Below are 26,840 nucleotides of genomic sequence, written 5' to 3'. Positions count from 1 at the left end.
TGTTACCGCTGAACCTCAACTCATGCTATACTATAGAGCTCTTATACTTATGATCATTACGATCATGTGAGCGTTTCCAAGCTATCCTGAGTTTTGCATGGTACATTAACGTAATTTGTCGATTTCATATCCATATAGACAATTGCCACAAAATTAATAACACTACCGCTGAACCTCAACTTATGCTATACTATAGAGCTCTAGTATTTATGATCATTATGATCATTAGAGTGTTTTCAAGCCATCCTGAGTTTTGCATGGTACATTAATGTAATTTGTTGATCACATATACTTATAGACAATTGCCACAAAACTCACAACACTACAAATGGTCAAATAAGATTCAATTCAACTAAACCTTAGTAAGTAACATATGTGGACTGTGTGGTGGGTTACAATAACAAATACAATTTATCTTAAGGCTACATACCCAGGACATAATAGTTCGTCACCTAGTTAAGCAATTAACATTTACATTTTGCTTACCTAAGAGTGTATGTACTATCACACAACCAAGGTCTGTTACGTTATGACAATAAGTCAGATTGACATCGGCCTCAAAATCTCAGCCAAGTTGTTATAACTGACTACCATACTCTAACAGGCCCATTTATCAAGCTCCGTATGGAACTTGAAGGGCCGTGTTTCTGGCGAGTCTTCAGACTCGCCAGAAACACAAGTTATGAAGCAGCGGTCTAAAGACCGCTGCTTCATAACCCTGTCCGCCTGCTCTGAGCAGGCGGACAGGAACCGCCGGAAATCAACCCGATCGAATACGATCGGGTTGATTGACAGCTCCCTGCTGGCGGCCGATTGGCTGCGAGTCAGCAGGGGGCGGCGTTGCACCAGCAGCTCTTGAGAGCTGCTGGTGCAATGTTAAATGTGGAGAGCGTATTGCTCTCCGCATTTAGCGAGGTCTTGCGGACCTGATCCGCAGTGTCGGATCAGGTCCGCAAGCCCTTTGATAAATGGGCCCCTAAGCATCAAGCTCGGCAACTCCACAATTTAGAGGTCGTCATATAGTCTATAATACAGAAACGTTTTAAGTTGCGGGGCCTGACAATAACAACTATCATACAGACATAATAGGCAACAATATTGCTGCATCTAAGAGAGTTATTCATTACGATATTCAAACAGCAATAAGACTATAATAGAGTTGTATGCTACAAGATTAGATTAACCCTAGACATTGCCAGTTTTCTTTACAATTATACATAAAGGCCTTTTCTAAACTAGTTGCTGTTCTATCACAATAGACACATTGTATTACTCCAGTTGGCAACAACTAATGCAATTATGCTTCTCTAAAGTGATACATTATATAGACCTGTCTCACACTTATCATAGATTTTTAAATCTTTAAGTGCACAAGCTGACAATTTTGGACATGTCTTCTATTTTTCACTATTACTAATATCTTTAGAGAGCTGATGGAATACATCAGCAACTTTGGAACTATATTCAAGCTTTGCAACACAACCAGCATAATCGTTATCTCTAAGAACTGACCACAAGTCTGACGTGTGGCAATATATATACATTGTGTTACACTATACAAAACTAGTAAGTGATGTGAACACAATCATTCAACCACACATTACCTATATTGATATTGAACTCTATCAGAATCTGGTATAATACTTATACTTTACACTAGCCTTCTAGGGTTTTTAAGTGAGCCCAATTTTTAATCAACCTTATTAAAGTTTATATTTTAATCTGTTTTTCTTGCGTATTACTAACCACTGCACAAAATATATATAATTAAATTACACAAGGTATGAGTGCTAATATGTGTACACTTTTTTGCAACTTCCTATAGTTGCATTCCAGCCAGAAATGATGGGACCATAACCAATACTGAATTTGGGTACCAAATGGTAGATAATCCAGTTATGCCTATTTTTAATTGTATCCCGAAGGTACATAAAAATTTAAGGAACCCTCCGGGTCGTCCCATCATTTCTGGTATTGGTAGTCTTGTTGAACATATTGGTAGATATATTGCCCATGCCCTCCGTCTGTTCCTGGTAACATTACCATCATTTGTTTGGGATACCATTGATTTTTTGAGAAGAATTAATGATATGCCAGTTGAACAGGGATCAATTTTGGTTACATTGGACGTGGAAGGGTTGTATTCCCCCATTCCCCATGACGTTGGTATCAAGGCCTGTGAGGAATTTTTGTCCAGCAGAGGCACTAGATTTCAGCAGCATACTGAGTTGGTTGTTAACCTTTTGAGATTTATTTTGAACAATAATGTATTCATGTTTGATAATAAAATCTTTAAACAACTAAGAGAGACCGCTATGGGGGCTACTTGCGCACCCACATACGCGTGTTTGCATCTAGGCAAATGGTAGATGGATACTGTGTACCAGAATGATTTGTTTGTGAAACATGTTAATTTCTGGTTGAGATATGTGGACGACATATTTCTGATTTGGGAAGGTGACTGCGATTTATTATTTAAGTTCTTGGATGAATTAAATCATAATAGTTTCAATATACGATTGACGATGCATTATAGTCAAGCTGAAATTGATTTCTTAGATATTAAAATAAGAAATGTGAATAACTCTTTGGTTTCTGAGAATTTTAGAAAAGCTACTGCAACTAATAGTTTGTTACTTGCAAGCAGTCACCATCCCCAGCACCAGATTGCAGGAATACCTAAGAGGCAATTTTTACGCTTGCAGCGAAACTGCTCTTCCAAAGAGAAATTTGATGTACACGCACAAATGATGCAGAATAGATTTCTAGAGCGGGGGTATTCAAAAAGGAAAATTTACCAAGCTAAGAATTTTGCAAGAAGAGCAAATAGAGAGGATTTATTGTTCAATAAGACTAGAATTTCAGATTCTGTCATACGCATGACTACTACCTATAATTGTCATTGGCAGTCCATTAAGTAAATCTTACAGAAACACTGGCCAATTTTGCTAAGTGATGAAAGTATTGCAAATGAGGTGGGGAGATATCCGAATCTGACTGCTAAAAGAGCCATGAATATAAGGGATAACCTGGTAAAAAGCCAATTCAAATTGTCTACCCTCAAAGGGAATTGGTCGCATAAACACATACCAAATGGAAATTTCCCCTGTGGAAAGTGTGTAACCTGTGAATTTATGAAAAGGACGAAAGTATTCTCTGGTAATTGTCAAAAAGAATTTCACATTAACCACTTTTTTAATTGTAACACGGAAGGGGTGGTCTATCTACTCGAATGCTCATGTCCCAGATTTTACGTGGGAAAAACGAAGAGGATCTTTAAAGATCGGATTAAAGAGCATCGAGACGATATAAAAGGAGAGGTGCAAACAAGTAGTGTAGCAGGACATTACCAAGAGAAACATAATAGTAATCCTAGCTGTTTAAGATTTTCAGGTATTGACAAGGGTATTTTACATGGAAGAGGAGGGGACAATGACAAGGGTCTCCTCCAAAAGGAATGTAAATGGATATATACCCTAAATACACTCTCCCCATTGGGTCTTAATGAAACATTAGACATGGCCAGTTTCATCTAAAAATTAGTGTTAAATTATCATAAAAATATCTGTATCATTTAAATTTATTCTCTTGATGTATTCTCCAGAATGAAAAAAGAATTTCATTGTGGATATATCTATATTCTATTGTATATATGACTGTCCTAAGTGGATCAGTAAGTTCGTTCACCACATTCTTTACTCTCTTGTTTTTTGTTCAAATAATAATAATAATTGCTACTTTATATAATTTTGCTTATTTTTCTAGCCCATGATCAGAATATTGAACGCCTTACTTAATGAGTTAAAATTTGTGAAAATAAACCGTACACTTTCCTTGATAATATTTGTATAAGAAGGATTGTGCATGTTGACACTTCGTTTCATTTTGTATCACTTTGTATATACATGTTGCGTTTTTTGATTTTTTTTAGTATTTTACATGTTAATAGGAGGAGGAGTTTTGTTGTCAATATAATCTCCAATAGCAGGGCCAAGATACATCAGCCCTGAGGAAGCCCCGTCTTCCATGTGATTTTGGGGGTGAAACGGCCGTAGGCATTGGATCGTTCAAGCACGTGACGTACCTGGAAGTGAAGGCACGCTGCTCATCCACGCCATGTGTTTTTCGGCGTTTCAGTTCACAGCGTACCTAGTAGCAGTTGGTGAAGCTTAAGGAGCAATACAACTGGATTCCATAACGATCACTCTTGGATTACAGTCCCTCATTCTGGATACAGATAAGTGTATTGACACACTGAATAATTTTTTGTGCACTATCGATGTTTGAAATTTTTGGCAAGTCCGCTACTTGTGGAGGGTCATCCTGGATTGACTTTGCTTGCATAGAGACTTAATGCATATTGGGAACTGTCATCTCACCTGGTTGTTTGCTACAATATAATAATATATATCTTTTGCATATGATGTTAAGATCTATTATACTGCTGAGTAGGCTGTAATAATTTGTATTACTTATTGTACATCTGTACATCATTAGTACTCTACCATACTTAGATCCCAGTTATTATCCTGCCCAGTAATATACCTTGTATGATCTTGGGTACTGTGCACAGCATGGGTGTAGTATGAGTGGGGTACTATCCGGATAACAAGTACAGCGATATAAGGAAATAAAGGTGTGCACACCTTAAGGGTACTGAGTTCAGTCACGTGACTTGGAGGTATATTACAAATGTGATAGATATTGAATGGTAACCTTGTGAGATATCACTGATCAGAAATGTACTTCTGCATCTATATGCTAAATTTTGCTTGATTATTTATAAAAGAGTGCTTGATTCCCTATCTTTTGTATGGTTCATTTATTTACATGTCCCATTCCTTTCCTTATAGTCTTTAGGATATATATATATATAAACATATTTAATCAATTAGCATGGCAATTGTTTCATTCAAAACAAGATCAATAGGAATCCGTACAAACTGTCTCCAAATGTCTATATTATTTCAAGTTTGAGGTAAAGTAAATATAATTCAATTTTATTTTTGTTTCAAATTATGTTTAATAACTTTTATCTTCAAGAACTTTTACAATAAGCATGTTCTATAAAATAATTACTATGTGCCAATTATTTTCAGTTGACATGTAGAATCCTTCGATAGCTCAGCTGGTAGAGCGGAGGACTGTAGTGCTAAAGCAGTAATCCTTAGGTCGCTGGTTCAATTCCGGCTCGAAGGAGTCCAAGGCTGTTTTTGCAAAACACGAATTTTAAAAAACACAATAAAGAACCTACTTGCGCTACGAATCGATATACCATTTAAAGTACTAGTAAGTGAAAATGATGATTCTGGCAGCGGTGGGATTTGAACCCACGCCTCCGACGAGACTGGAGCCTTAATCCAGCGCCTTAGACCGCTCGGCCACGCTACCACACATATACACACACATAAACATACATATATAATATACAATCACAGTCACACACACACACACATATATATATATACAGTTTCAACAGGTAAGTCCAGCACCTTTCTTTATGCTATTATTTCAGCATTTTTTCAGCATATTTCAGCAGAAATAGAGTAGTGCACGTACGCTGAGTGGGGTCTGCCAGCCCACATATATAGAAATATGGTAAAACATATTTTTACTTCTTGATAAAAAATTTCACTTTATTGAGGTAACAAACAAAGCTAAAAACAGCGACGTTTCAAGTCAACACAGACCCTTAGTCATGCTATGGATTATGGGAAATCACCTTCTTATATAGCACCTGTGTATTAATTAGCTTGATTTATCTGTTCACATTCTAGGTTCCATTTTGGCTTTTTGCCCCCTAACGGGTCAGAATGTTCAACAGTAATCTTTGTACTTAAATCAGAGGGGACTTTTTTTAAACATTTTAATTTGACTGAAAATGAGCCCTGCTCCTGTCCAGGAATCCAATACAGGCATACTAGCAATAGGGGTGGGGGGCTGCTCCTTTCAGAAATGCTGTGCCTTGCTGATATCAAATACACTGTAGATGCAGTTAAGTTAACCCAGCAGCAGAGGGTACTGCAGTTTTAGCCTTTCCCTAGGGGGAAATATAAGTATGTGGCTTTCCCTCCTTCATTCCAGCATGGGCTCTGCTTTTAGACCTCTAGATTGATCGGCTGGCCGACTGCTGAGTTCAGAAAGTGAAAGTAAAACAGCTTTTTTACAAATATGTGCTAAAGGCAACCACTAGATATAGCTGGTTTGCAAGAACTCACATACAAATCAATGCATTACAGCAACTTCAAATGATTTTTTTTTTTTTAGCAAAAAATGGCGACTCTTGTGGTTTTTAAATCGCGGCGATCAATCACGGTTTTAAATTGCATATGCAATTAATCGTGCAGCCCTAGTTAATAGTAAATAATAGTAAATAATTAGATATTTTGCGATGTGGGTGGTTGGTGGTTTAGGGGTTAATATGTTTATTAGGTAGTTTGTGATGTGGGGGTTGGCGGATTGGGATTCATACTTTTATTAGTTATTGCGATGTGGGGGGATGGTGGTTTATAGGTTGATATTGCACATTCGTGAGGTGTTTGATAAGGCTTCCAAGGAGTTATGGTACTTTTATATTCAGCTCAAGGCTTGCTGCGCCTGCCTATGTGTGGTGAGGTAAAAATGGAGTAAAATTTCTCCATTCTGCGCACGTAAGTCTATGTTAGTTCATGGGAGAAAAAATTGTGGGCGACTGGTAAAATATACGCGCGTAACTTGTATGTGGCACAGTATATGTGATCGCTCAATTAGACTAAAAATTGGCAACAATGGATTTTGTGCCCACTGCCACATTTGTGACCGCACCCTTGGTTTCTGCCTTGCTTGTGCATGCGCCCTCCTCACTTTAAGACTGAGACTAAATAAAGAAAAAGTCCTGTTGATACATAAATGACATTTAAAAGTGACTTGAAAATCTTGAAAAACATAATCCTGGGCGAAGAGAGAAAGTCTGCCCCCCACTAGATCCGTGTTCGGATAGGGGGCCCTCTCTTCATGCTGTTTTGGGGGCAGCAGTAGGTTTCTTAGCCTGCTTGCCCCTGTTCCAGGACTGGTTAACTTTCCAGCCCTGTCTGTAACGAGCAACAGCTCCTTCCTGTTTTGGAGCGGAGGAAGTTGATGCTGCTCCTGCCTTGAAGTTACGAAAGGCATGAAAATTAGACTGTTTGGCCTTTGATTTGGCCCTGTCCTGAGGTAGAGCATGGCCCTTACCTCCCGTAATGTCAGCAATAATTTCTTTCAAGCCGGGCCCGAATAAGGTCTGCCCTTTGAAAGGAATATTAAGCAATTTAGATTTAGAAGTCACGTCAGCTGACCAGGATTTAAGCCATAGCGCTCTGCGCGCTTGGATGGCGAATCCGGAGTTCTTAGCCGTAAGTTTGGTTAAATGCACAACGGCATCAGAAACAAATGCGTAAGCTAGCTTAAGTGTCTTAAGCTTGTTGATTATTTCATCCAATGGAGCTGAGCGAATGGCCTCTTCCAGAGACTTAAACCAGAATGCTGCCGCAGCAGTGACAGGCGCAATGCATGCGAGGGGCTGTAAAATAAAACCTTGTTGAACAAACATTTTCTTAAGGTAACCCTCTAATTTTTTATCCATTGGATCTGAAAAGGCACAACTTTCCTCCACCGGGATAGTGGTACGCTTAGCTAAAGTAGAAACTGCTCCCTCCACCTTAGGGACCGTCTGCCATAAGTCTCGTGTGGTGGCGTCAATAGGAAACATTTTCCTAAATATGGGAGGAGGGGTAAAAGGCACACCCGGTCTATCCCACTCCTTGCTAATAATCTCTGTAAGCCTTTTTTGGTATAGGAAATACGTCAGTACACACCGGTACCGCATAGTATCTATCCAACCTACATAATTTCTCTGGAATTGCAACCGTGTTACAATCATTCAGAGCCGCTAATACCTCCCCTAGCAATGTGCGGAGGTTCTCTAGCTTAAATTTAAAATTGGAAATCTCTGAATCCAGTCTCCCTGGATCAGATCCGTCACCCACAGAATGAAGCTCTCCGTCCTCACGTTCTGCAAACTGTGACGCAGTATCTGACATGGCTCTCATCTCATCCGCGCGCTCTATCCTTAACCCAGAGCTATCGCGCTTGCCTCTTAATTCTGACAACTTAGATAATACTTCTGTCATAACAGTAGCCATGTCTTGCAAAGTGATTTGTAAGGGCCTCCCTGATGTACTTGGCGCCACAAAATCACGCACCTCCTGAGCGGGAGGCAAAGGTACTAACACGTGAGGAGAGTTAGTCGGCATAACTTCCCCCTCGTCGTCTGGTGATAATTTCTTTACATGTAAAGATTGACTTTTATTTAAAGTAGCATCAATGCAATTAGTACACAAATTTCTATTGGGCTCCACATTGGCCTTTAAACATAGTGAACAAAGAGATTCATCTGAGTCAGACATGTTTAAACAAACTAGCAATGAGACTAGCAAACTTGGAAATACTTTTCAAAATTAATTTACAAGCAATATAAAAAATGTTACTGTGCCTTTAAGAAGCACAGAAAAACTGACACAGTTGAAATAACAATGACCAAAATAGTTATAGCAACCAAATGTTCACAGTAAATGTATTAAGTTAGCAAAGGATTGCACCCACCAGCAAATGGACGATTAACCCCTTAGTACCCAAAAACGGATAACAATTATATAATTAACGTTTTTCTCACAGTCAAATACACTGTCACAGGACTGCTGTGCCTGATTACCTCCCTCAAGATGGATTTTGAAGACCCCTGAGCTCTCTAGAGACGATCTGGATCATGGAGGATGAAGTAGACAGATTGAGACTGAATTTTTACTGCGCAAAAAAGCGCTAAAATAGGCCCCTCCCACTCATATTACAACAGTGGGGAAGCTCAGAAACTGTTTCTATGCAGAAAACAAAAATGGCCATGTGGTAAAAATCATGCCCTAATAAGTTTTATCACCAAGTACCTCACAAAAAACGATTAACAAGCCAGTAAACGTTTTAAACATACCTTTGAAAGTTATGTATTATTATTAATAAGCCTGCTACCAGTCGTTTTTACTGCAGTTAAGGCTCATACATTATTTCAGTATTAACAGTATTTTCAGAGTCAATTCCATTCCTTAGAAAAATACATTCAGTGTACACACACACACACATCAGCCTGATACCAGTCGCTATCACTGCATTTAAGGCTGAACTTACTTTACAATGGTATCAGCAGTATTTTCTCAGTCAATTCCATTCCTCAGAAAATAAATTACTGCACATACCTCATTTGTTGCAGGGGAGCCCTGCATGCTATTCCCCTTCTCTGAAGTTACCTCACTCCTCAGATGAGAAACAGCCAGTGGATCTTAGTTACGTCTGCTAAGACCACAGAAAAAATCCCAGGCAGATTCTTCTTCTAATGCTGCCTGAGAATAAACAGCACACTCCGGTGCCATTTAAAATAACAAACTTTTGATTGTAGAAATAAACTAAGTTAAAAAACACCACAGATCTCTCACAGCTTCCTTTTTAGTTAGACTGCAAGAGAATGACTGAGTATGATATGTGAGGGGAGGAGCTATATAGCAAAGCTCTGCTGGGTAATTCTCTTGCAGTTTCCTGTTAGGAAGAGATATATTCCATAAGTAATGGATGACCCGTGGACTGACTACACTTAACAGGAGAAATCAGACATCTGAAACATAATTTTCCCATGAGGACATTCTGACCACAGAATATGCACTAGCTAGTGAGTCACCACTAGGACTTTTATTTAACTGACCTTGGGGGTAGCAATTAGGTAAATGCTTCCCCATCTCTCCAAAAATCTTCTGTACTTCTGCCTGTCTCTACTGTGTGCTGTCACTTGTGCCCCAATTGCTGCCTGTCTCCAATTACACAAATCAGTAAAGAGCGTTAGGGAAAACAGGCATAAAGAAAAGGCACACATATGTGCATAATACACATTTGCATGCTGGAACAACAACGTATTAATATAAAATTAATTAGATTTAATGTATTGTCTCTGTTTCCATGTAACTGTTTCACTTGCACACAGCATTCCCAACTCATCTTTACCTACAGGTGGAACTATGAGCAGCGTATAAACACAAAACAATGTGATAATTTCAGCTGAAGTCCATTATTTGTGTCTATGTTAAGAATTATTCCTAAAGGGGCCCAGAAAGCTACTGTCAAAGGCAACTCACAGATCATATCTAATACAGAAAGGCTGGGCCATACCTTCCTTATGCATCTAATATCAGATCTAGAATTAAAGGGACATGAACCCGCAAAACGTTTTCTTTTACAATTCAGACAAAACATACAATCAATTTTCCAATTATTTCTATTTCTATTATCAAATTTGCTTCATTCCCTTGGTAACTTTTGTTGAAGGAGCAGTAAAGCACTATTGGGAGTTAGGAGAAAACGTGTGAGCCAATGACAAGAGGCTTGCATGTACAGCCATACATACATACATACAGCTAGCTCCCAGTAGTGCATTTCTACTCCTCAGCTTACCTAGGTATGCTTTTCAACAAAGGACACCAACAGAACAAAGCAAATTAGATAACAAATGCAAATTTGAAAGTTCCGTTAGAATCATTAATTTTGACATTACCGTCCTTTTAAATGGAAATGATTATACATAAGATTCTTTGTTAGAGCCTGGTGCCATTCACATCACACTATATTACACAAGAGATGCAATATCCTGCACTCCCTTCCATTTGCATCATGTCTACAAATCATACACAGCACAGTGCATCAATAAGTTCAAATGATAAAATGTTACTCACAATGAAGTTGTGTGTTAATCAAATTATTAAGAAATAAAGTTGCAAAGTGACAGAAGAAATATTTTAGGCAAAAGAGCGGATTAGAAGCCATTTTTATTTCCACATTATGAATTTCTGACCAGACAACAAAACATATCAATTTTGTTTTCTTCTCGTTGTTGTAAGGTTAGTCTTGTGTGCAATATCTGAATGTTATTGTTACATCTTCTGTATATGCCAAACTATAGCATTTATTAAGTTGATATTTTTTGAGCAGCTGGTCAGAATATGCACTATTGTTCCGCGTTAAGAGCAGAGAGCACGAAGCGAGAAAGACACGAGAAAAGAGAGAGGCAGAGAGAGGATGGTTACTACTGCCGTGACTGACAGGAAGCTACAGGAGTGATCGGTAACCCTACCATCACGCTCTTCAAAATAAGGCTTTGCTTTCTTTCTCATTTTGGATTTCTTCTTATTGTTCCCTTCCAGAAGCGCTTTTATGTGTCGATTCACTGGGAAACAAACAGAGTGGTGAACACAACGAAAAAAAGATGGCACAAACAGACACAGCGACAAATGCACAATCCCTACAATGATAGAATGAGAAACGCATGACTTCAGCCCTGGTGCACATACCACAGTAACACACAGATATGGTGACATTTTATAAAGAAATATCCATACAAACAATGATTTAATGCTTATTAAATGACAGTGCAACCTCTATCATTAAGTATAATTATTACTTGCATTAGCAATAGAAGGTGGGACCCAGTAAGCTGTCATTTCTGTTCAACTACATCAAGATGACAATTTGATGCATTGGGTTTCCTCTGCCAAAGGAACCTCAAGCAGGAATAAATAAGCTAGAAGATTTTAACAATGGCATTCAGGAATAAAAATGTGATGCATTCATTTTTTTCACATGAAAGGGAATTGATTTCATTATTTACAAAACCAAAAAATGTTGCATAAAAACAGAATTTATGTTTACCTGATAAATTTCTTTCTCCAACGGTGTGTCCGGTCCACGGCGTCATCCTTACTTGTGGGATATTCTCTTCCCCAACAGGAAATGGCAAAGAGCCCAGCAAAGCTGGTCACATGATCCCTCCTAGGCTCCGCCTACCCCAGTCATTCGACCGACGTTAAGGAGGAATATTTGCATAGGAGAAACCATATGGTACCGTGGTGACTGTAGTTAAAGAAAATAAAATATCAGACCTGATTAAAAAAACCAGGGCGGGCCGTGGACCGGACACACCGTTGGAGAAAGAAATTTATCAGGTAAACATAAATTCTGTTTTCTCCAACATAGGTGTGTCCGGTCCACGGCGTCATCCTTACTTGTGGGAACCAATACCAAAGCTTTAGGACACGGATGAAGGGAGGGAGCAAATCAGGTCAACTAAATGGAAGGCACCACGGCTTGCAAAACCTTTCTCCCAAAAATAGCCTCAGAAGAAGCAAAAGTATCAAACTTGTAAAATTTGGTAAAAGTGTGCAGTGAAGACCAAGTCGCTGCCCTACATATCTGATCAACAGAAGCCTCGTTCTTGAAGGCCCATGTGGAAGCCACAGCCCTAGTGGAATGAGCTGTGATTCTTTCGGGAGGCTGCCGTCCGGCAGTCTCGTAAGCCAATCTGATGATGCTTTTAATCCAAAAAGAGAGAGAGGTAGAAGTTGCTTTTTGACCTCTCCTTTTACCTGAATAAACAACAAACAAGGAAGATGTTTGTCTAAAATCCTTTGTAGCATCTAAATAGAATTTTAGAGCGCGAACAACATCCAAATTGTGCAACAAACGTTCCTTCTTTGAAACTGGCTTTGGACACAGAGAAGGTACGATAATCTCCTGGTTAATGTTTTTGTTAGAAACAACTTTTGGAAGAAAACCAGGTTTAGTACGTAAAACCACCTTATCTGCATGGAACACCAGATAAGGAGGAGAACATTGCAGAGCAGATAATTCTGAGACTCTTCTAGCAGAAGAAATCGCAACTAAAAACAAAACTTTCCAAGATAATAACTTAATATCAACGGAATGTAAGGGTTCAAACGGAACCCCCTGAAGAACTGAAAGAACTAAATTGAGACTCCAAGGAGGAGTCAAAGGTTTGTAAACAGGCTTGATTCTAACCAGAGCCTGAACAAAGGCTTGAACATCTGGCACAGCTGCCAGCTTTTTGTGAAGTAATACCGACAAGGCAGAAATCTGTCCCTTCAGGGAACTAGCAGATAATCCTTTGTCCAATCCTTCTTGAAGGAAGGATAGAATCCTAGGAATCTTAACCTTGTCCCAAGGGAATCCTTTAGATTCACACCAACAGATATATTTTTTCCAAATTTTGTGGTAAATCTTTCTAGTCACAGGCTTTCTGGCCTGAACAAGAGTATCGATAACAGAATCTGAGAATCCTCGCTTCGATAAAATCAAGCGTTCAATCTCCAAGCAGTCAGCTGGAGTGAAACCAGATTCGGATGTTCGAACGGACCCTGAACAAGAAGGTCTCGTCTCAAAGGTAGCTTCCAAGGTGGAGCCGAAGACATATTCACCAGATCTGCATACCAAGTCCTGCGTGGCCACGCAGGAGCTATCAAGATCACCGACGCCCTCTCCTGCTTGATCCTGGCTATCAGCCTGGGGATGAGAGGAAATGGCGGGAACACATAAGCTAGTTTGAAGGTCCAAGGTGCTACTAGTGCATCCACTAGAGCCGCCTTGGGATCCCTGGATCTGGCCCCGTAGCAAGGAACTTTGAAGTTCTGACGAGAGGCCATCAGATCCATGTCTGGAATGCCCCACAGGTGAGTGACTTGGGCAAAGATTTCCGGATGGAGTTCCCACTCCCCCGGATGCAATGTCTGACGACTCAGAAAATCCGCTTCCCAATTTTCCACTCCTGGGATGTGGATAGCAGACAGGTGGCAGGAGTGAGACTCCGCCCAAAGAATAATTTTGGTTACTTCTTCCATCGCTAGGGAACTCCTTGTTCCCCCCTGATGGTTGATGTACGCAACAGTCGTCATGTTGTCTGATTGAAACCGAATGAACCTGGTCCTCGCAAGCTGGGGCCAGGCCTGGAGCGCATTGAATATCGCTCTCAGTTCCAGAATATTTATCGGTAGAAGAGATTCTTCCCGAGACCAAAGACCCTGAGCTTTCAGGGATCCCCAGACCGCGCCCCAGCCTATCAGACTGGCGTCGGTCGTGACAATGACCCACTCTGGTCTGTGGAACATCATCCCTTGAGACAGATTGTCCAGGGACAGCCACCAACGGAGTGAGTCTCTGGTCCTCTGATTTACTTGTATCTTCGGAGACAAGTCTGTATAGTCCCCATTCCACTGACTGAGCATGCACAGTTGTAATGGTCTTAGATGAATGCGCGCAAAAGGAACTATGTCCATCGCCGCCACCATCAACCCGATCACTTCCATGCACTGAGCTATGGAAGGAAGAGGAACGGAATGAAGTATCCGACAAGAGTCCAGAAGCTTTGTTTTTCTGGCCTCTGTTAGAAAGATCCTCATTTCTAAGGAGTCTATAATTGTTCCCAAGAAGGGAACCCTTGTTGACGGGGATAGAGAACTCTTTTCCACGTTCACTTTCCAGCCGTGAGATCTGAGAAAGGCCAGGACAATGTCCGTGTGAGCCTTTGCTTGAGGAAGGGACGACGCTTGAATCAGAATGTCGTCCAGGTAAGGTACTACTGCAATGCCCCTTGGTCTTAGCACCGCTAGAAGGGACCCTAGTACCTTTGTGAAAATCCTTGGAGCAGTGGCTAATCCGAAAGGAAGCGCCACGAACTGGTAATGTTTGTCCAGGAATGCAAACCTTAGGAACCGATGATGTTCCTTGTGGATAGGAATATGTAGATACGCATCCTTTAAATCCACCGTGGTCATGAATTGACCTTCCTGGATGGAAGGAAGGATAGTTCGAATGGTTTCCATCTTGAACGATGGGACCTTGAGAAATTTGTTTAAGATCTTGAGATCTAGGATTGGTCTGAACGTTCCCTCTTTTTTGGGAACTATGAACAGATTGGAGTAGAACCCCATCCCTTGTTCTCTTAATGGAACAGGATGAATCACTCCCATTTTTAACAGGTCTTCTACACAATGTAAGAACGCCTGTCTTTTTATGTGGTCTGAAGACAACTGCGACCTGTGGAACCTCCCCCTTGGGGGAAGTCCCTTGAATTCCAGAAGATAACCCTGGGAGACTATTTCTAGCGCCCAAGGATCCAGAACATCTCTTGCCCAAGCCTGAGCGAAGAGAGAGAGTCTGCCCCCCACCAGATCCGGTCCCGGATCGGGGGCCAATATTTCATGCTGTCTTGGTAGCAGTGGCAGGTTTCTTGGCCTGCTTTCCCTTGTTCCAGCCTTGCATTGGTCTCCAAGCTGGCTTGGCCTGAGAAGTATTACCCTCTTGCTTAGAGGACGTAGCACCTTGGGCTGGTCCGTTTTTACGAAAGGGACGAAAATTAGGTCTATTTTTTGCCTTGAAAGGCCGATCCTGAGGAAGGGCGTGGCCCTTACCCCCAGTGATATCAGAGATAATCTCTTTCAAGTCAGGACCAAACAACGTTTTCCCCTTGAAAGGAATGTTTAGTAGCTTGTTCTTGGAAGACGCATCAGCCGACCAAGATTTCAACCAAAGCGCTCTGCGCGCCACAATAGCAAACCCAGAGTTCTTAGCCGCTAACTTAGCCAATTGCAAAGAGGCGTCTAGAGTGAAAGAATTAGCCAATTTGAGAGCATTGATTCTGTCCATAATCTCCTCATAAGGAGGAGAGTCACTATCGAGCACCTTAAGCAGTTCATCAAACCAGAAATATGCGGCAGTAGTGACAGGGACAATGCATGAAATGGGTTGTAGAAGGTAACCCTGCTGAACAAACATCTTTTTAAGCAAACCTTCTAATTTTTTATCCATAGGATCTTTGAAAGCACAACTATCCTCTATGGGAATAGTGGTGCGTTTGTTTAAAGTAGAAACCGCTCCCTCGACCTTGGGGACTGACTGCCATAAGTCCTTTCTAGGGTCGACCATAGGAAACAATTTTTTAAATATGGGGGGAGGGACGAAAGGAATACCGGGCCTTTCCCATTCTTTATTAACAATGTCCGCCACCCGCTTGGGTATAGGAAAAGCTTCTGGGAGCCCCGGCACCTCTAAGAACTTGTCCATTTTACATAGTTTCTCTGGGATGACTAAATTTTCACAATCATCCAGAGTGGATAATACCTCCTTAAGCAAAATGCGGAGATGTTCCAATTTAAATTTAAATGTAATCACATCAGATTCAGCCTGCTGAGAAATGTTCCCTAATTCAGTAATTTCTCCCTCAGACAAAACCTCCCTGGCCCCCTCAGATTGGGTTAGGGACCCTTCAGAGATATTAATATCAGCGTCGTCATGCTCTTCAGTAACTAAAACAGAGCAGCCACGCTTACGCTGACAAGGGTTCATTTTGGCTAAAATGTTTTTGACAGAATTATCCATTACAGCCGTTAATTGTTGCATAGTAAGGAGTATTGGCGCGCTAGATGTACTAGGGGCCTCCTGAGTGGGCAAGACTCGTGTAGACGAAGGAGGGAATGATGCAGTACCATGCTTACTCCCCTCACTTGAGGAATCATCTTGGGCATCATTGTCATTATCACATAAATCACATTTATTTAAATGAATAGGAATTCTGGCTTCCCCACATTCAGAACACAGTCTATCTGGTAGCTCAGACATGTTAAACAGGCATAAACTTGATCAGAAAGTACAAAAAACGTTTTAAAATAAAACCGTTACTGTCACTTTAAATTTTAAACTGAACACACTTTATTACTGCAATTGCGAAAAAACATGAAGGAATTGTTCAAAATTCACCAAATTTTCACCACAGCGTCTTAAAGCTTTGAAAATATTGCACACCAATTTTGGAAGCTTTAACCCTTAAAATAACGGAACCGGAGCCGTTTTAAGCTTTAAACCCCTTTACAGTCCCTGGTATCTGCTTTGCTGAGACCCAACCAAACCCAAAGGGGAATACGATACCAAATGACGCCTTCAGAAGTCTTTTATAAGTATCAGAGCTCCTCTCACATGCGACTGCATGCCATGCCTCTCAAAAACAAGTGCGCAACACCGGCGCGAAAATGAGACTCTGCCTATGCTTTGGGAAAGCCCCTAAAGAATAAGGTGTCTAAAACAGTGCCTGCCGATATTATTATATCAAAATACCCAGATAAAATGATTCCTCAAGGCTAAATATGTGTTAATAATCAATCGATTTAGCCCAGAAAAAGTCTACAGTTTAAATAAGCCCTTGTGAAGCCCTTATTTACAATCGTAATAAACATGGCTTACCGGATCCCATAGGGAAAATGACAGCTTCCAGCATTACATCGTCTTGTTAGAATGTGTCATACCTCAAGCAGCAAGAGACTGCAAACTGTTCCCCCAACTGAAGTTAATTGCTCTCAACAGTCCTGTGTGGAACAGCCATGGATTTTAGTTACGGTTGCTAAAATCATTTTCCTCATACAAACAGAATTCTTCATCTCTTTTCTGTTTCTGAGTAAATAGTACGTACCAGCACTATTTGAAAATAACAAACTCTTGATTGAATAATGAAAAACTACAGTTAAACACTAAAAAACTCTAAGCCATCTCCGTGGAGATGTTGCCTGTACAACGGCAAAGAGAATGACTGGGGTAGGCGGAGCCTAGGAGGGATCATGTGACCAGCTTTGCTGGGCTCTTTGCCATTTCCTGTTGGGGAAGAGAATATCCCACAAGTAAGGATGACGCCGTGGACCGGACACACCTATGTTGGAGAAAAGGAAATTTATGCTTACCTGATAAATTGATTTCTTCTACGATACGACGAGTCCACGGATTCATCCTTTACTTGTGGGATATTATCCTCCTGCTAACAGGAAGTGGCAAAGAGCACCACAGCAGAGCTGTCTATATAGCTCCTCCCTTGACTCCACCCCCTAGTCATTCGACCGAAGGTATAGGAAGAAAAAGGAGAAACTAAAAGGTGCAGAGGTGACTGAAGTTTTAAACACAAAAATATAATCTGTCTTAAATTGACAGGGAGGGCCGTGGACTCGTCGTATCGTAGAAGAAATCAATTTATCAGGTAAGCATAAATTTCCTTTCCTTCTACTAGATACGACGAGTCCACAGATTCATCCTTTACTTGTGGGATACAATACCAAAGCTACAGGAAACGGATGAAAGGGAGGGACAAGACAGATACCTAAACAGAAGGCAACACTGCTTGAAGAACTTTTCTCCCAAAAAAAGCCTCAGAAGAAGCAAAAGTATCAAATTTGTAAAATTTGGAAAAGGTATGAAGGGAGGACTAAGTCGCAGCCTTACAAATCTGTTCAACAGAAGCATCGTTTTTAAAAGCCCATGTGGAAGCCACTGCTCTAGTAGAATGAGCTGTAATCTTTTCAGGAGGCTGCTATCCAGCTGTCTTGTATGCCAAACGGATGATGCTTTTCAGCCAAAAAGAAAGAGAGGTAGTCGTAGCTTTTTGACCCCTACGCTTTCCAGAATAGACAACAAATAGAGAAGATGTTTGACGGAAATCCTTGGTCGCTTGTAAGTAAAACTTCAAGGCACGAACCACGTCCAAGTTATGTAACAGACGCTCCTTCTTAGAAGAAGGACTAGGACATAGAGAAGGAACCACAATTTCCTGATTAATATTCTTATTTGAAATAAACTTAGGAAGGAATCCATGTTTAGTGTGCAAAACCACCTTATCAGAATGGAATATAAGATAAGGCGAGTCGCATTGTAATGCAGAAAGCTCAGAAACTCTTCGAGCAGAAGAGATAGCAACTAAAAACAGCACTTTCCAAGATAGAAGTTTAATATCTATGGAATGCATGGGTTCAAACGGAACCCCTTGGAGAACATTTAGAACTAAATTCAAACTCCATGGCGGAGCAACAGGTTTAAACACAGGCTTGATTTTAACTAAAGCCTGACAAAACGACTGAACGTCTGGGACATCTGCCAGACGCTTGTGTAGTAAGATTGACAAAGCAGAAATCTGTCCCTTTAAGGAACTAGCTGATAATCCCTTCCCCAATCCTTCTTGGAGAAAGGACAAGATCCTAGGAATCCTGATCTTACTCCATGAGTAGCCCTTGGATTCGCACCAATAAAGATATTTACTCCATATTTTATGGTAGATTTTCCTAGTGACAGGCTTTCGAGCCTGAATCAAGGTATCAATGACCGACTCAGAGAATCCCTGCTTAGATAAAATCAAGCTTTCAATCTCCATGCAGTCAGTTGCAGAGAAATTAGATTTGGATGTTGGAACGGACCTTGAATGAGAAGGTCCTGTCTCAGTGGCAGTTTCCACGGTGGCAGAGATGACATTTCCACCAGATCTGCATACCAAGTCCTGCGTTGCCACGCAGGAGCTATCAAGATTAACGAAGCCCTCTCCTGTTTGATCAGACGAGGTAGGAGAGGAAAAGGAGGAAACACATAAGCCAGGTTGAACGACCAAGGTACTGCTAGAGCATCTATCAGTACTGCTTGAGGATCCCTTGATCTGGACCCGTAACAAGGAAGTTTGGCATTCTGACGAGATGCCATCAGATCCAATTCCGGTGTGCCCCATTGATGGATCAATGCCGCAAACACCTCCGGATGGAGCTCCCACTCCCCCGGACGAAAAGTCTGACGACTTAGAAAATCCGCTTCCCAGTTCTCCACTCCTGGGATATATATTGCTGATAGATGGCAAGAGTGAGTCTCTGCCCATCAAATTATTTTGGAAACCTCTATCATCGCTAGAGAACTCTTTGTTCCCCCTTGATGATTGATATATGCTACAGTCGTGATATTGTCCAACTGGAATCTTATGAATTTGGCCGAAGCCAGCTGAGGCCACGCTTGAAGCGCATTGAATATTGCTCTCAGGTCCAGAATATTTATTGGTAGTAGGGACTCCTCCTGACTCCAAACACCCTGAGCCTTCAGGGAATTCCAGACTGCACCCCAGCCCAAGAGGCTGGCGTCCGTCGTCACTATGACCCATGCTGGCCTGCGGAAGCACATTCCCTGGGACAGATAATCCTGTGACATCCACCAATGAAGAGAGTGTCTGGTCTCTAGATCCAGATTTATCCGAGGAGATAAATCCGCATAATCCCCATTCCACTGTCTGAGCATGCACAGCTGAAGTGGTCTGAGATGCAAGCGAGCAAATGGCACTATGTCCATTGCCGCTACCATTAACCCAATTACCTCCATACACTGCGCCACTGATGGCCGAGGAATGGAATGAAGTGCTCGGCAAGTAGTTAAGATCTTTGATTTTCTGACCTCCGTCAGAAAAATTTTCATGTCTACCGAGTCTATCAGAGTTCCTAGGAATGGAACTCTTGGCAGAGGAACTAGTGAACTCTTTTTTATGTTCACCTTCCACCCGTGAGTTCTTAGAAAAGCCAACACGATGTCTGTGTGAGATTTGGCTAGATGGTAAGTTGACGCCTGAATCAAAATATCGTCCAGATAAGGCGCCACTGCTATGCCCCGCGGCCTTAGAACCACCAGAAGGGACCCTAGCACCTTTGTGAAGATTCTGGGAGCTGTGGCCAACCCGAAAGGAAGGGCCACAAACTGGTAATGTTTTTCCAGGAAGGCGAACCTGAGGAACAGGTGATGATCTTTGTGGATAGGAATGTGAAGATACGCATCCTTCAAATCCACGGTGGTCATATATTGACCCTCCTGGATCATTGGTAAAATTGTTTGTATGGTCTTCATCTTGAACGATGGGACTCTGAGAAATTTGTTTAGACTTTTGAGATCTAAAATCGGTCTGAAGGTTCCCTCTTTTTTGGGAACCACGAACAGATTTGAGTAAAACCCCTGCTCTTGTTCTAATTTTGGAACTGGGCAGATTACACCCATGGTATATAGGTCTTCTACACAGCGTAAGAACGACTCTCTTTTTGTCTGGTCTACAGACAAACGTGAAAGATTAAATCTCCCTCTTGTGAGAGAATCCTTGAATTCTAGACGATACCCCGGATCGAGGGCTGCCCCTTCATGCTGTCTTGGTAGCAGCAGCGGGCTTCTTGGCCTGTTTACCTTTATTCCAGGTCTGGTTAGGTCTCCAGACTGACTTGGATTGTGCAAAGTTCCCCTCCTGCTTGGTGGCGGAGGAGGAAGTAGAGGGACCACCTTTAAAGTTTCGAAAGGAACGAAAATTATTCTGTTTGGTCCTCATTTTAACCGTCCTGTCCTGAGGAAGGGCATGACCTTTACCTCCAGTAATGTCGGAAATGATCTCCTTTAGTTCAGGCCCGAATAGGGTCTTACCCTTAAAGGGAATAGCTAAAAGCTTGGATTTAGATGACACATCAGCAGACCAAGACATAAGCCATAACGCTCTACGCACTAAAATGGCAAAGCCTGCATTCTTTGCCGCTAATTAAGCCATTTGGTAATAAAAGAATTAGCTAGCTTGAGAGCCTATCCAAAATATCATCTAATGGGGTCTCAACCTTAAGAGACTCCTCTAGAGCCTCAAACCAAAAAGCTGCTGCAGTAGTTACTGGAACAATGCACGCTATAGGTTGTAGAAGAAAACCCTGATGAATAAACAATTTCTTTAGAAGACCCTCTAATTTTTTATCCATAGGATCTTTAACAGCACAACTGTCCTCAATAGGTATAGTTGTACGCTTAGCCAGGGTAGAAATAGCTCCCTCCACCTTAGGGACCGTCTGCCACGAATCCCGAATGGTGTCAGATATGGGATACATTTTCTTAAAAGTAGGAGGGGGAGAGAACGGAATGCCTGGTCTATCCCATTCCTTAGTAACAATGTCCGAAATTCTTCTAGGGACTGGAAAAACATTAGTGTAAGTAGGGACCTCTAGATATTTATCCATTTTACACAATTTCTCTGGTGGGATGACAATAGGGTCACAATCATCCAGAGTCGCTAAAACCTCCCTGAGTAATAAGCGGAGGTGTTCAAGCTTAAACTTAAAGACCGTCACATCTGAGTCTGTTTAAAGGGGAACATCTTTGCTGAATCAGAAAGCTCTCCCTCACACAGCAATTCCCCCACCCCCAAATCAGAACACTGTGAGGGTACATCGGAGATGGTCAATAAAGCATCAGAGGGCTCAGCATTTACTCTAATACCTGACCTGCTGCGCTTACCCTGTAAACCTGGCAGTTTAGATAATACCTCTGTAAGGGTAGTAGACATAACTGCAGCCATATCTTGCAGGGTGAAAGAATTAGACGCGCTAGAAGTACTAGGCGTCGCTTGGGCGGGCGTTAAAGGTTGTGACATTTGGGGAGAAGTAGATGGCATAACCTGATTCCCTTCTGACTGAGAATCATCCTGAGACATACTTTTATCAGCTAAAAACAGAATTTATGTTTACCTGATAAATTACTTTCTCCAACGGTGTGTCCGGTCCACGGCGTCATCCTTACTTGTGGGATATTCTCTTCCCCAACAGGAAATGGCAAAGAGCCCAGCAAAGCTGGTCACATGATCCCTCCTAGGCTCCGCCTACCCCAGTCATTCGACCGACGTTAAGGAGGAATATTTGCATAGGAGAAACCATATGGTACCGTGGTGACTGTAGTTAAAGAAAATAAATTATCAGACCTGATTAAAAAAACCAGGGCGGGCCGTGGACCGGACACACCGTTGGAGAAAGTAATTTATCAGGTAAACATAAATTCTGTTTTCTCCAACATAGGTGTGTCCGGTCCACGGCGTCATCCTTACTTGTGGGAACCAATACCAAAGCTTTAGGACACGGATGAAGGGAGGGAGCAAATCAGGTCACCTAAATGGAAGGCACCACGGCTTGCAAAACCTTTCTCCCAAAAATAGCCTCAGAAGAAGCAAAAGTATCAAACTTGTAAAATTTGGTAAAAGTGTGCAGTGAAGACCAAGTCGCTGCCCTACATATCTGATCAACAGAAGCCTCGTTCTTGAAGGCCCATGTGGAAGCCACAGCCCTAGTGGAATGAGCTGTGATTCTTTCGGGAGGCTGCCGTCCGGCAGTCTCGTAAGCCAATCTGATGATGCTTTTAATCCAAAAAGAGAGAGAGGTAGAAGTTGCTTTTTGACCTCTCCTTTTACCAGAATAAACAACAAACAAGGAAGATGTTTGTCTAAAATCCTTGATTGAATAATAAAAACTACAGTTAAACACTAAAAAACTCTAAGCCATCTCCGTGGAGATGTTGCCTGTACAACGGCAAAGAGAATGACTAGGGTAGGCGGAGCCTAGGAGGGATCATGTGACCAGCTTTGCTGGGCTCTTTGCCATTTCCTGTTGGGGAAGAGAATATCCCACAAGTAAGGATGACGCCGTGGACCGGACACACCTATGTTGGAGAAATATGTTCTTTGCAATGTAAGGCCCTTTCAGTACATGAGGGACACATTTTAAGTGGGGGTTCCACAATGGCTTCTAAACACATGGAACATTGGCTTTCCTCAATGTCAGACATGTTAAAACAGGCTAGTAATGACCACAAACAGGCTTGAAAACACTTTATTTAGTGAAAAAAATAACAATCTGAAAAACGGTACTGCGCCTTTAAGAGAAAAAAAGCGTACAATTTTTCCAAAACTGCTCTAAAATGATATAATTATCCCAATTTTAGTATATATGTGTCTTATCTTGCCAGCTAAGATTGCACCACAAGAAAAGGAATGCTTAACCCTTAATGGATAAAAACGTTGTTCAAAAAACGTTATGAAATTAACCAATTAACCCCCTGCACCTCGCCACAGCTCTACTGTGGCGCCTACCTGCCCTCAGGGGTCTGTAAAATCACTCTAACACTTCGATTAGGCCAAATCTTTCCTTTGAGGCCCACCGGAGCTGGAGCTTTCTGCTTGCATGGGTAATTCAACTGCGCAAATGAGGCGCAAAATTAGGCCCCGCCCATCTACATCGATGTCTCACTGCCTTGTGGTCTAGAACCTAGCCATGTGGGTTTCCATATACCCAGGTCTAAAAGAAAGCCATGTGCACCCTCCATTGCCATCAAAAATAAAAATGTTTGCTTTCACAAAAAAAACGTTAATTGTCTTCCAAACATAAAATCGTTTGCTCAACAAACATTATGTCATCAGTGTCAACAATTTTTTCAGCCCAAAACATACAGGTCCCAGTAATACCCTTCTATTTCACATGTAGGATTACTGCTTACCCCTTCCCTTATGGGGATACTGTCAGCCAGTTCTGAAATAACACAGTCTCTTCAGAAAAAAATTACTGAACATACCTCAATGCTTGTAGCATGAAAAATGTTCCTCACACTGAAGTTTCTTAAGTACTCCTCAGCCATTCTGTGGGAACTACTCTGGATCTTAGTGACAACTGCTAAGATCATCAGCCTCCAGGCAGAAATCTTCATCCATCTGCTGCCTGAGAAAAAATAGCACTCACCGGTACCATTTAAAATAAAAAAGTCTTGCTTGAAGAAAATAAAAACTAACATTTTATCACCTCTTCCACTTTACCCTTCCTATTACTTAGTATAGGCAAAGAGAATGACTGGAGGGTGGAGTCAAGGGAGGAGCTATGTAGACAGCTCTGCTGTGGTGCTCGTTGCCACTTCCTGTTAGCAGGAGGATAATATCCCACAAGTAAAGGATGAATCCGTGGACTCGTCGTATCTTGTAGAAGAAATATAGCACACATGCAGTATACACACTCATATATATATACACACACACAAAGAGTATATAAATATATACACACATACAACTATATATATATATATATATATATATATATATATATATATATACACACACACACAAACACACACACAAAGAGTATGTAAATATATACACACATACAGTATATATATATATATATATATATACACATACATACACACACACACACACACACACACAAAGAGTATGTAAATATAAACACACATACAAGTATACATATATATATATATATATATATATATATACACACACACACAAACATACAGTATATATAAATATATATACAGGGAGTGCAGAATTATTAGGCAAATGAGTATTTTGACCACATCATCCTCTTTATGCATGTTGTCTTACTCCAAGCTGTATAGGCTCGAAAGCCTACTACCAATTAAGCATATTAGGTGATGTGCATCTCTGTAATGAGAAGGGGTGTGGTCTAATGACATCAACACCCTATATCAGGTGTGCATAATTATTAGGCAACTTCCTTTCCTTTGGCAGAATGGGTCAAAAGAAGGACTTGACAGGCTCAGAAAAGTCAAAAATAGTGAGATATCTTGCAGAGGGATGCAGCACTCTTAAAATTGCAAAGCTTCTGAAGCGTGATCATCGAACAATCAAGCGTTTCATTCAAAATAGTCAACAGGGTCGCAAGAAGCGTGTGGAAAAACCAAGGCGCAAAATAACTGCCCATGAACTGAGAAAAGTCAAGCGTGCAGCTGCCAAGATGCCACTTGCCACCAGTTTGGCCATATTTCAGAGCTGCAACATCACTGGAGTGCCCAAAAGCACAAGGTGTGCAATACTCAGAGACATGGCCAAGGTAAGAAAGGCTGAAAGATGACCACCACTGAACAAGACACACAAGCTGAAACGTCAAGACTGGGCCAAGAAATATCTCAAAACTGATTTTTCTAAAGTTTTATGGACTGATGAAATGAGAGTGAGTCTTGATGGGCCAGATGGATGGGCCCGTGGCTGGATTGGTAAAGGGCAGAGAGCTCCAGTCCGACTCAGACGCCAGCAAGGTGGAGGTGGAGTACTGGTTTGGGCTGGTATCATCAAAGATGAGCTTGTGGGGCCTTTTCGGGTTGAGGATGGAGTCAAGCTCAACTCCCAGTCCTACTGCCAGTTTCTGGAAGACACCTTCTTCAAGCAGTGGTACAGGAAGAAGTCTGCATCCTTCAAGAAAAACATGATTTTCATGCTGGACAATGCTCCATCACACGCGTCCAAGTACTCCACAGCGTGGCTGGCAAGAAAGGGTACAAAAGAAGAAAATCTAATGACATGGCCTCCTTGTTCACCTGATCTGAACCCCATTGAGAACCTGTGGTCCATCATCAAATGTGAGATTTACAAGGAGGGAAAACAGTACACCTCTCTGAACAGTGCCTGGGAGGCTGTGGTTGCTGCTGCACGCAATGTTGATGGTGAACAGATCAAAACACTGACAGAATCCATGGATGGCAGGCTTTTGAGTGTCCTTGCAAAGAAAGGTGGCTATATTGGTCACTGATTTGTTTTTGTTTTGTTTTTGAATGTCAGAAATGTATATTTGTGAATGTTGAGATGTTATATTGGTTTCACTGGTAAAAATAAATAATTGAAATGGGTATATATTTGTTTTTTGTTAAGTTGCCTAATAATTATGCACAGTAATAGTCACACAGATATCCCCCTAAAATAGCTACAACTAAAAACAAACTAAAAACTACTTCCAAAACTATTCAGCTTTGATATTAATGAGTTTTTTGGGTTCATTGAGAACATGGTTGTTGTTCAATAATAAAATTAATCCTCAAAAATACAACTTGCCTAATAATTCTGCACTCCCTGTATATATATATATATATATATATATATATATATATATATATATATACATACATATACACATACACACATACAGTATATATATATATATACACACACACACATACAGTATATATATATATATATATATATATATATACACACACACACAAAGAGTGTGTAAATATATACACACATACAGTATATATATATATATATATATATATATATATATTTTATGCGATAGAGAGCACTCTCACTTCCAAAGTCCATGAATTCCAGGGTGCCAGCAGGTAAGTATATAAGATGAAGGAAGGCACTCACTGGTCTTTAAATCAAATATTTATTTAATCAAGCGTGATGTTTCGGGGACACACTCCCCTTCCTCGTCTGAGGAAGGGGAGTGTGTCCCCGAAACGTCACGCTTGATTAAATAAATATTTGATTAAAAGACCAGAGTGCCTTCCTTCATCTTATATAT

General features: G+C 41.1%; 1 protein-coding gene and 2 non-coding genes across 3 annotated transcripts in view; 1 reads left to right on the top strand and 2 right to left on the bottom strand.

Annotated features, from left to right (window-relative positions):
- ARHGAP39 (Rho GTPase activating protein 39) overlaps positions 1 to 26,840 on the bottom strand; it is an 847,370-nt gene that overhangs the window by 236,346 nt on the left and 584,184 nt on the right. Inside the window, 1 exon segment of the mRNA XM_053715434.1 lies at positions 11,183 to 11,275. Within this exon segment, the coding sequence (XP_053571409.1) occupies positions 11,183 to 11,275 (93 nt within the window).
- Positions 5,114 to 5,199, top strand: TRNAY-GUA (transfer RNA tyrosine (anticodon GUA)). The gene is given in 2 exon segments: positions 5,114 to 5,150; positions 5,164 to 5,199. It is a non-coding gene; the product is annotated as a tRNA-Tyr (tRNA).
- TRNAL-AAG (transfer RNA leucine (anticodon AAG)) lies at positions 5,310 to 5,391 on the bottom strand. Its single transcript has one exon. It is a non-coding gene; the product is annotated as a tRNA-Leu (tRNA).

The sequence above is a fragment of the Bombina bombina genome, chromosome 5 (genome assembly GCF_027579735.1).
Source record: "Bombina bombina isolate aBomBom1 chromosome 5, aBomBom1.pri, whole genome shotgun sequence".
Lineage (NCBI taxonomy): Eukaryota > Metazoa > Chordata > Amphibia > Anura > Bombinatoridae > Bombina > Bombina bombina.
Note: the sequence above shows the minus strand (reverse complement) of the source record. Positions and strands in the feature narration are given on the sequence as shown.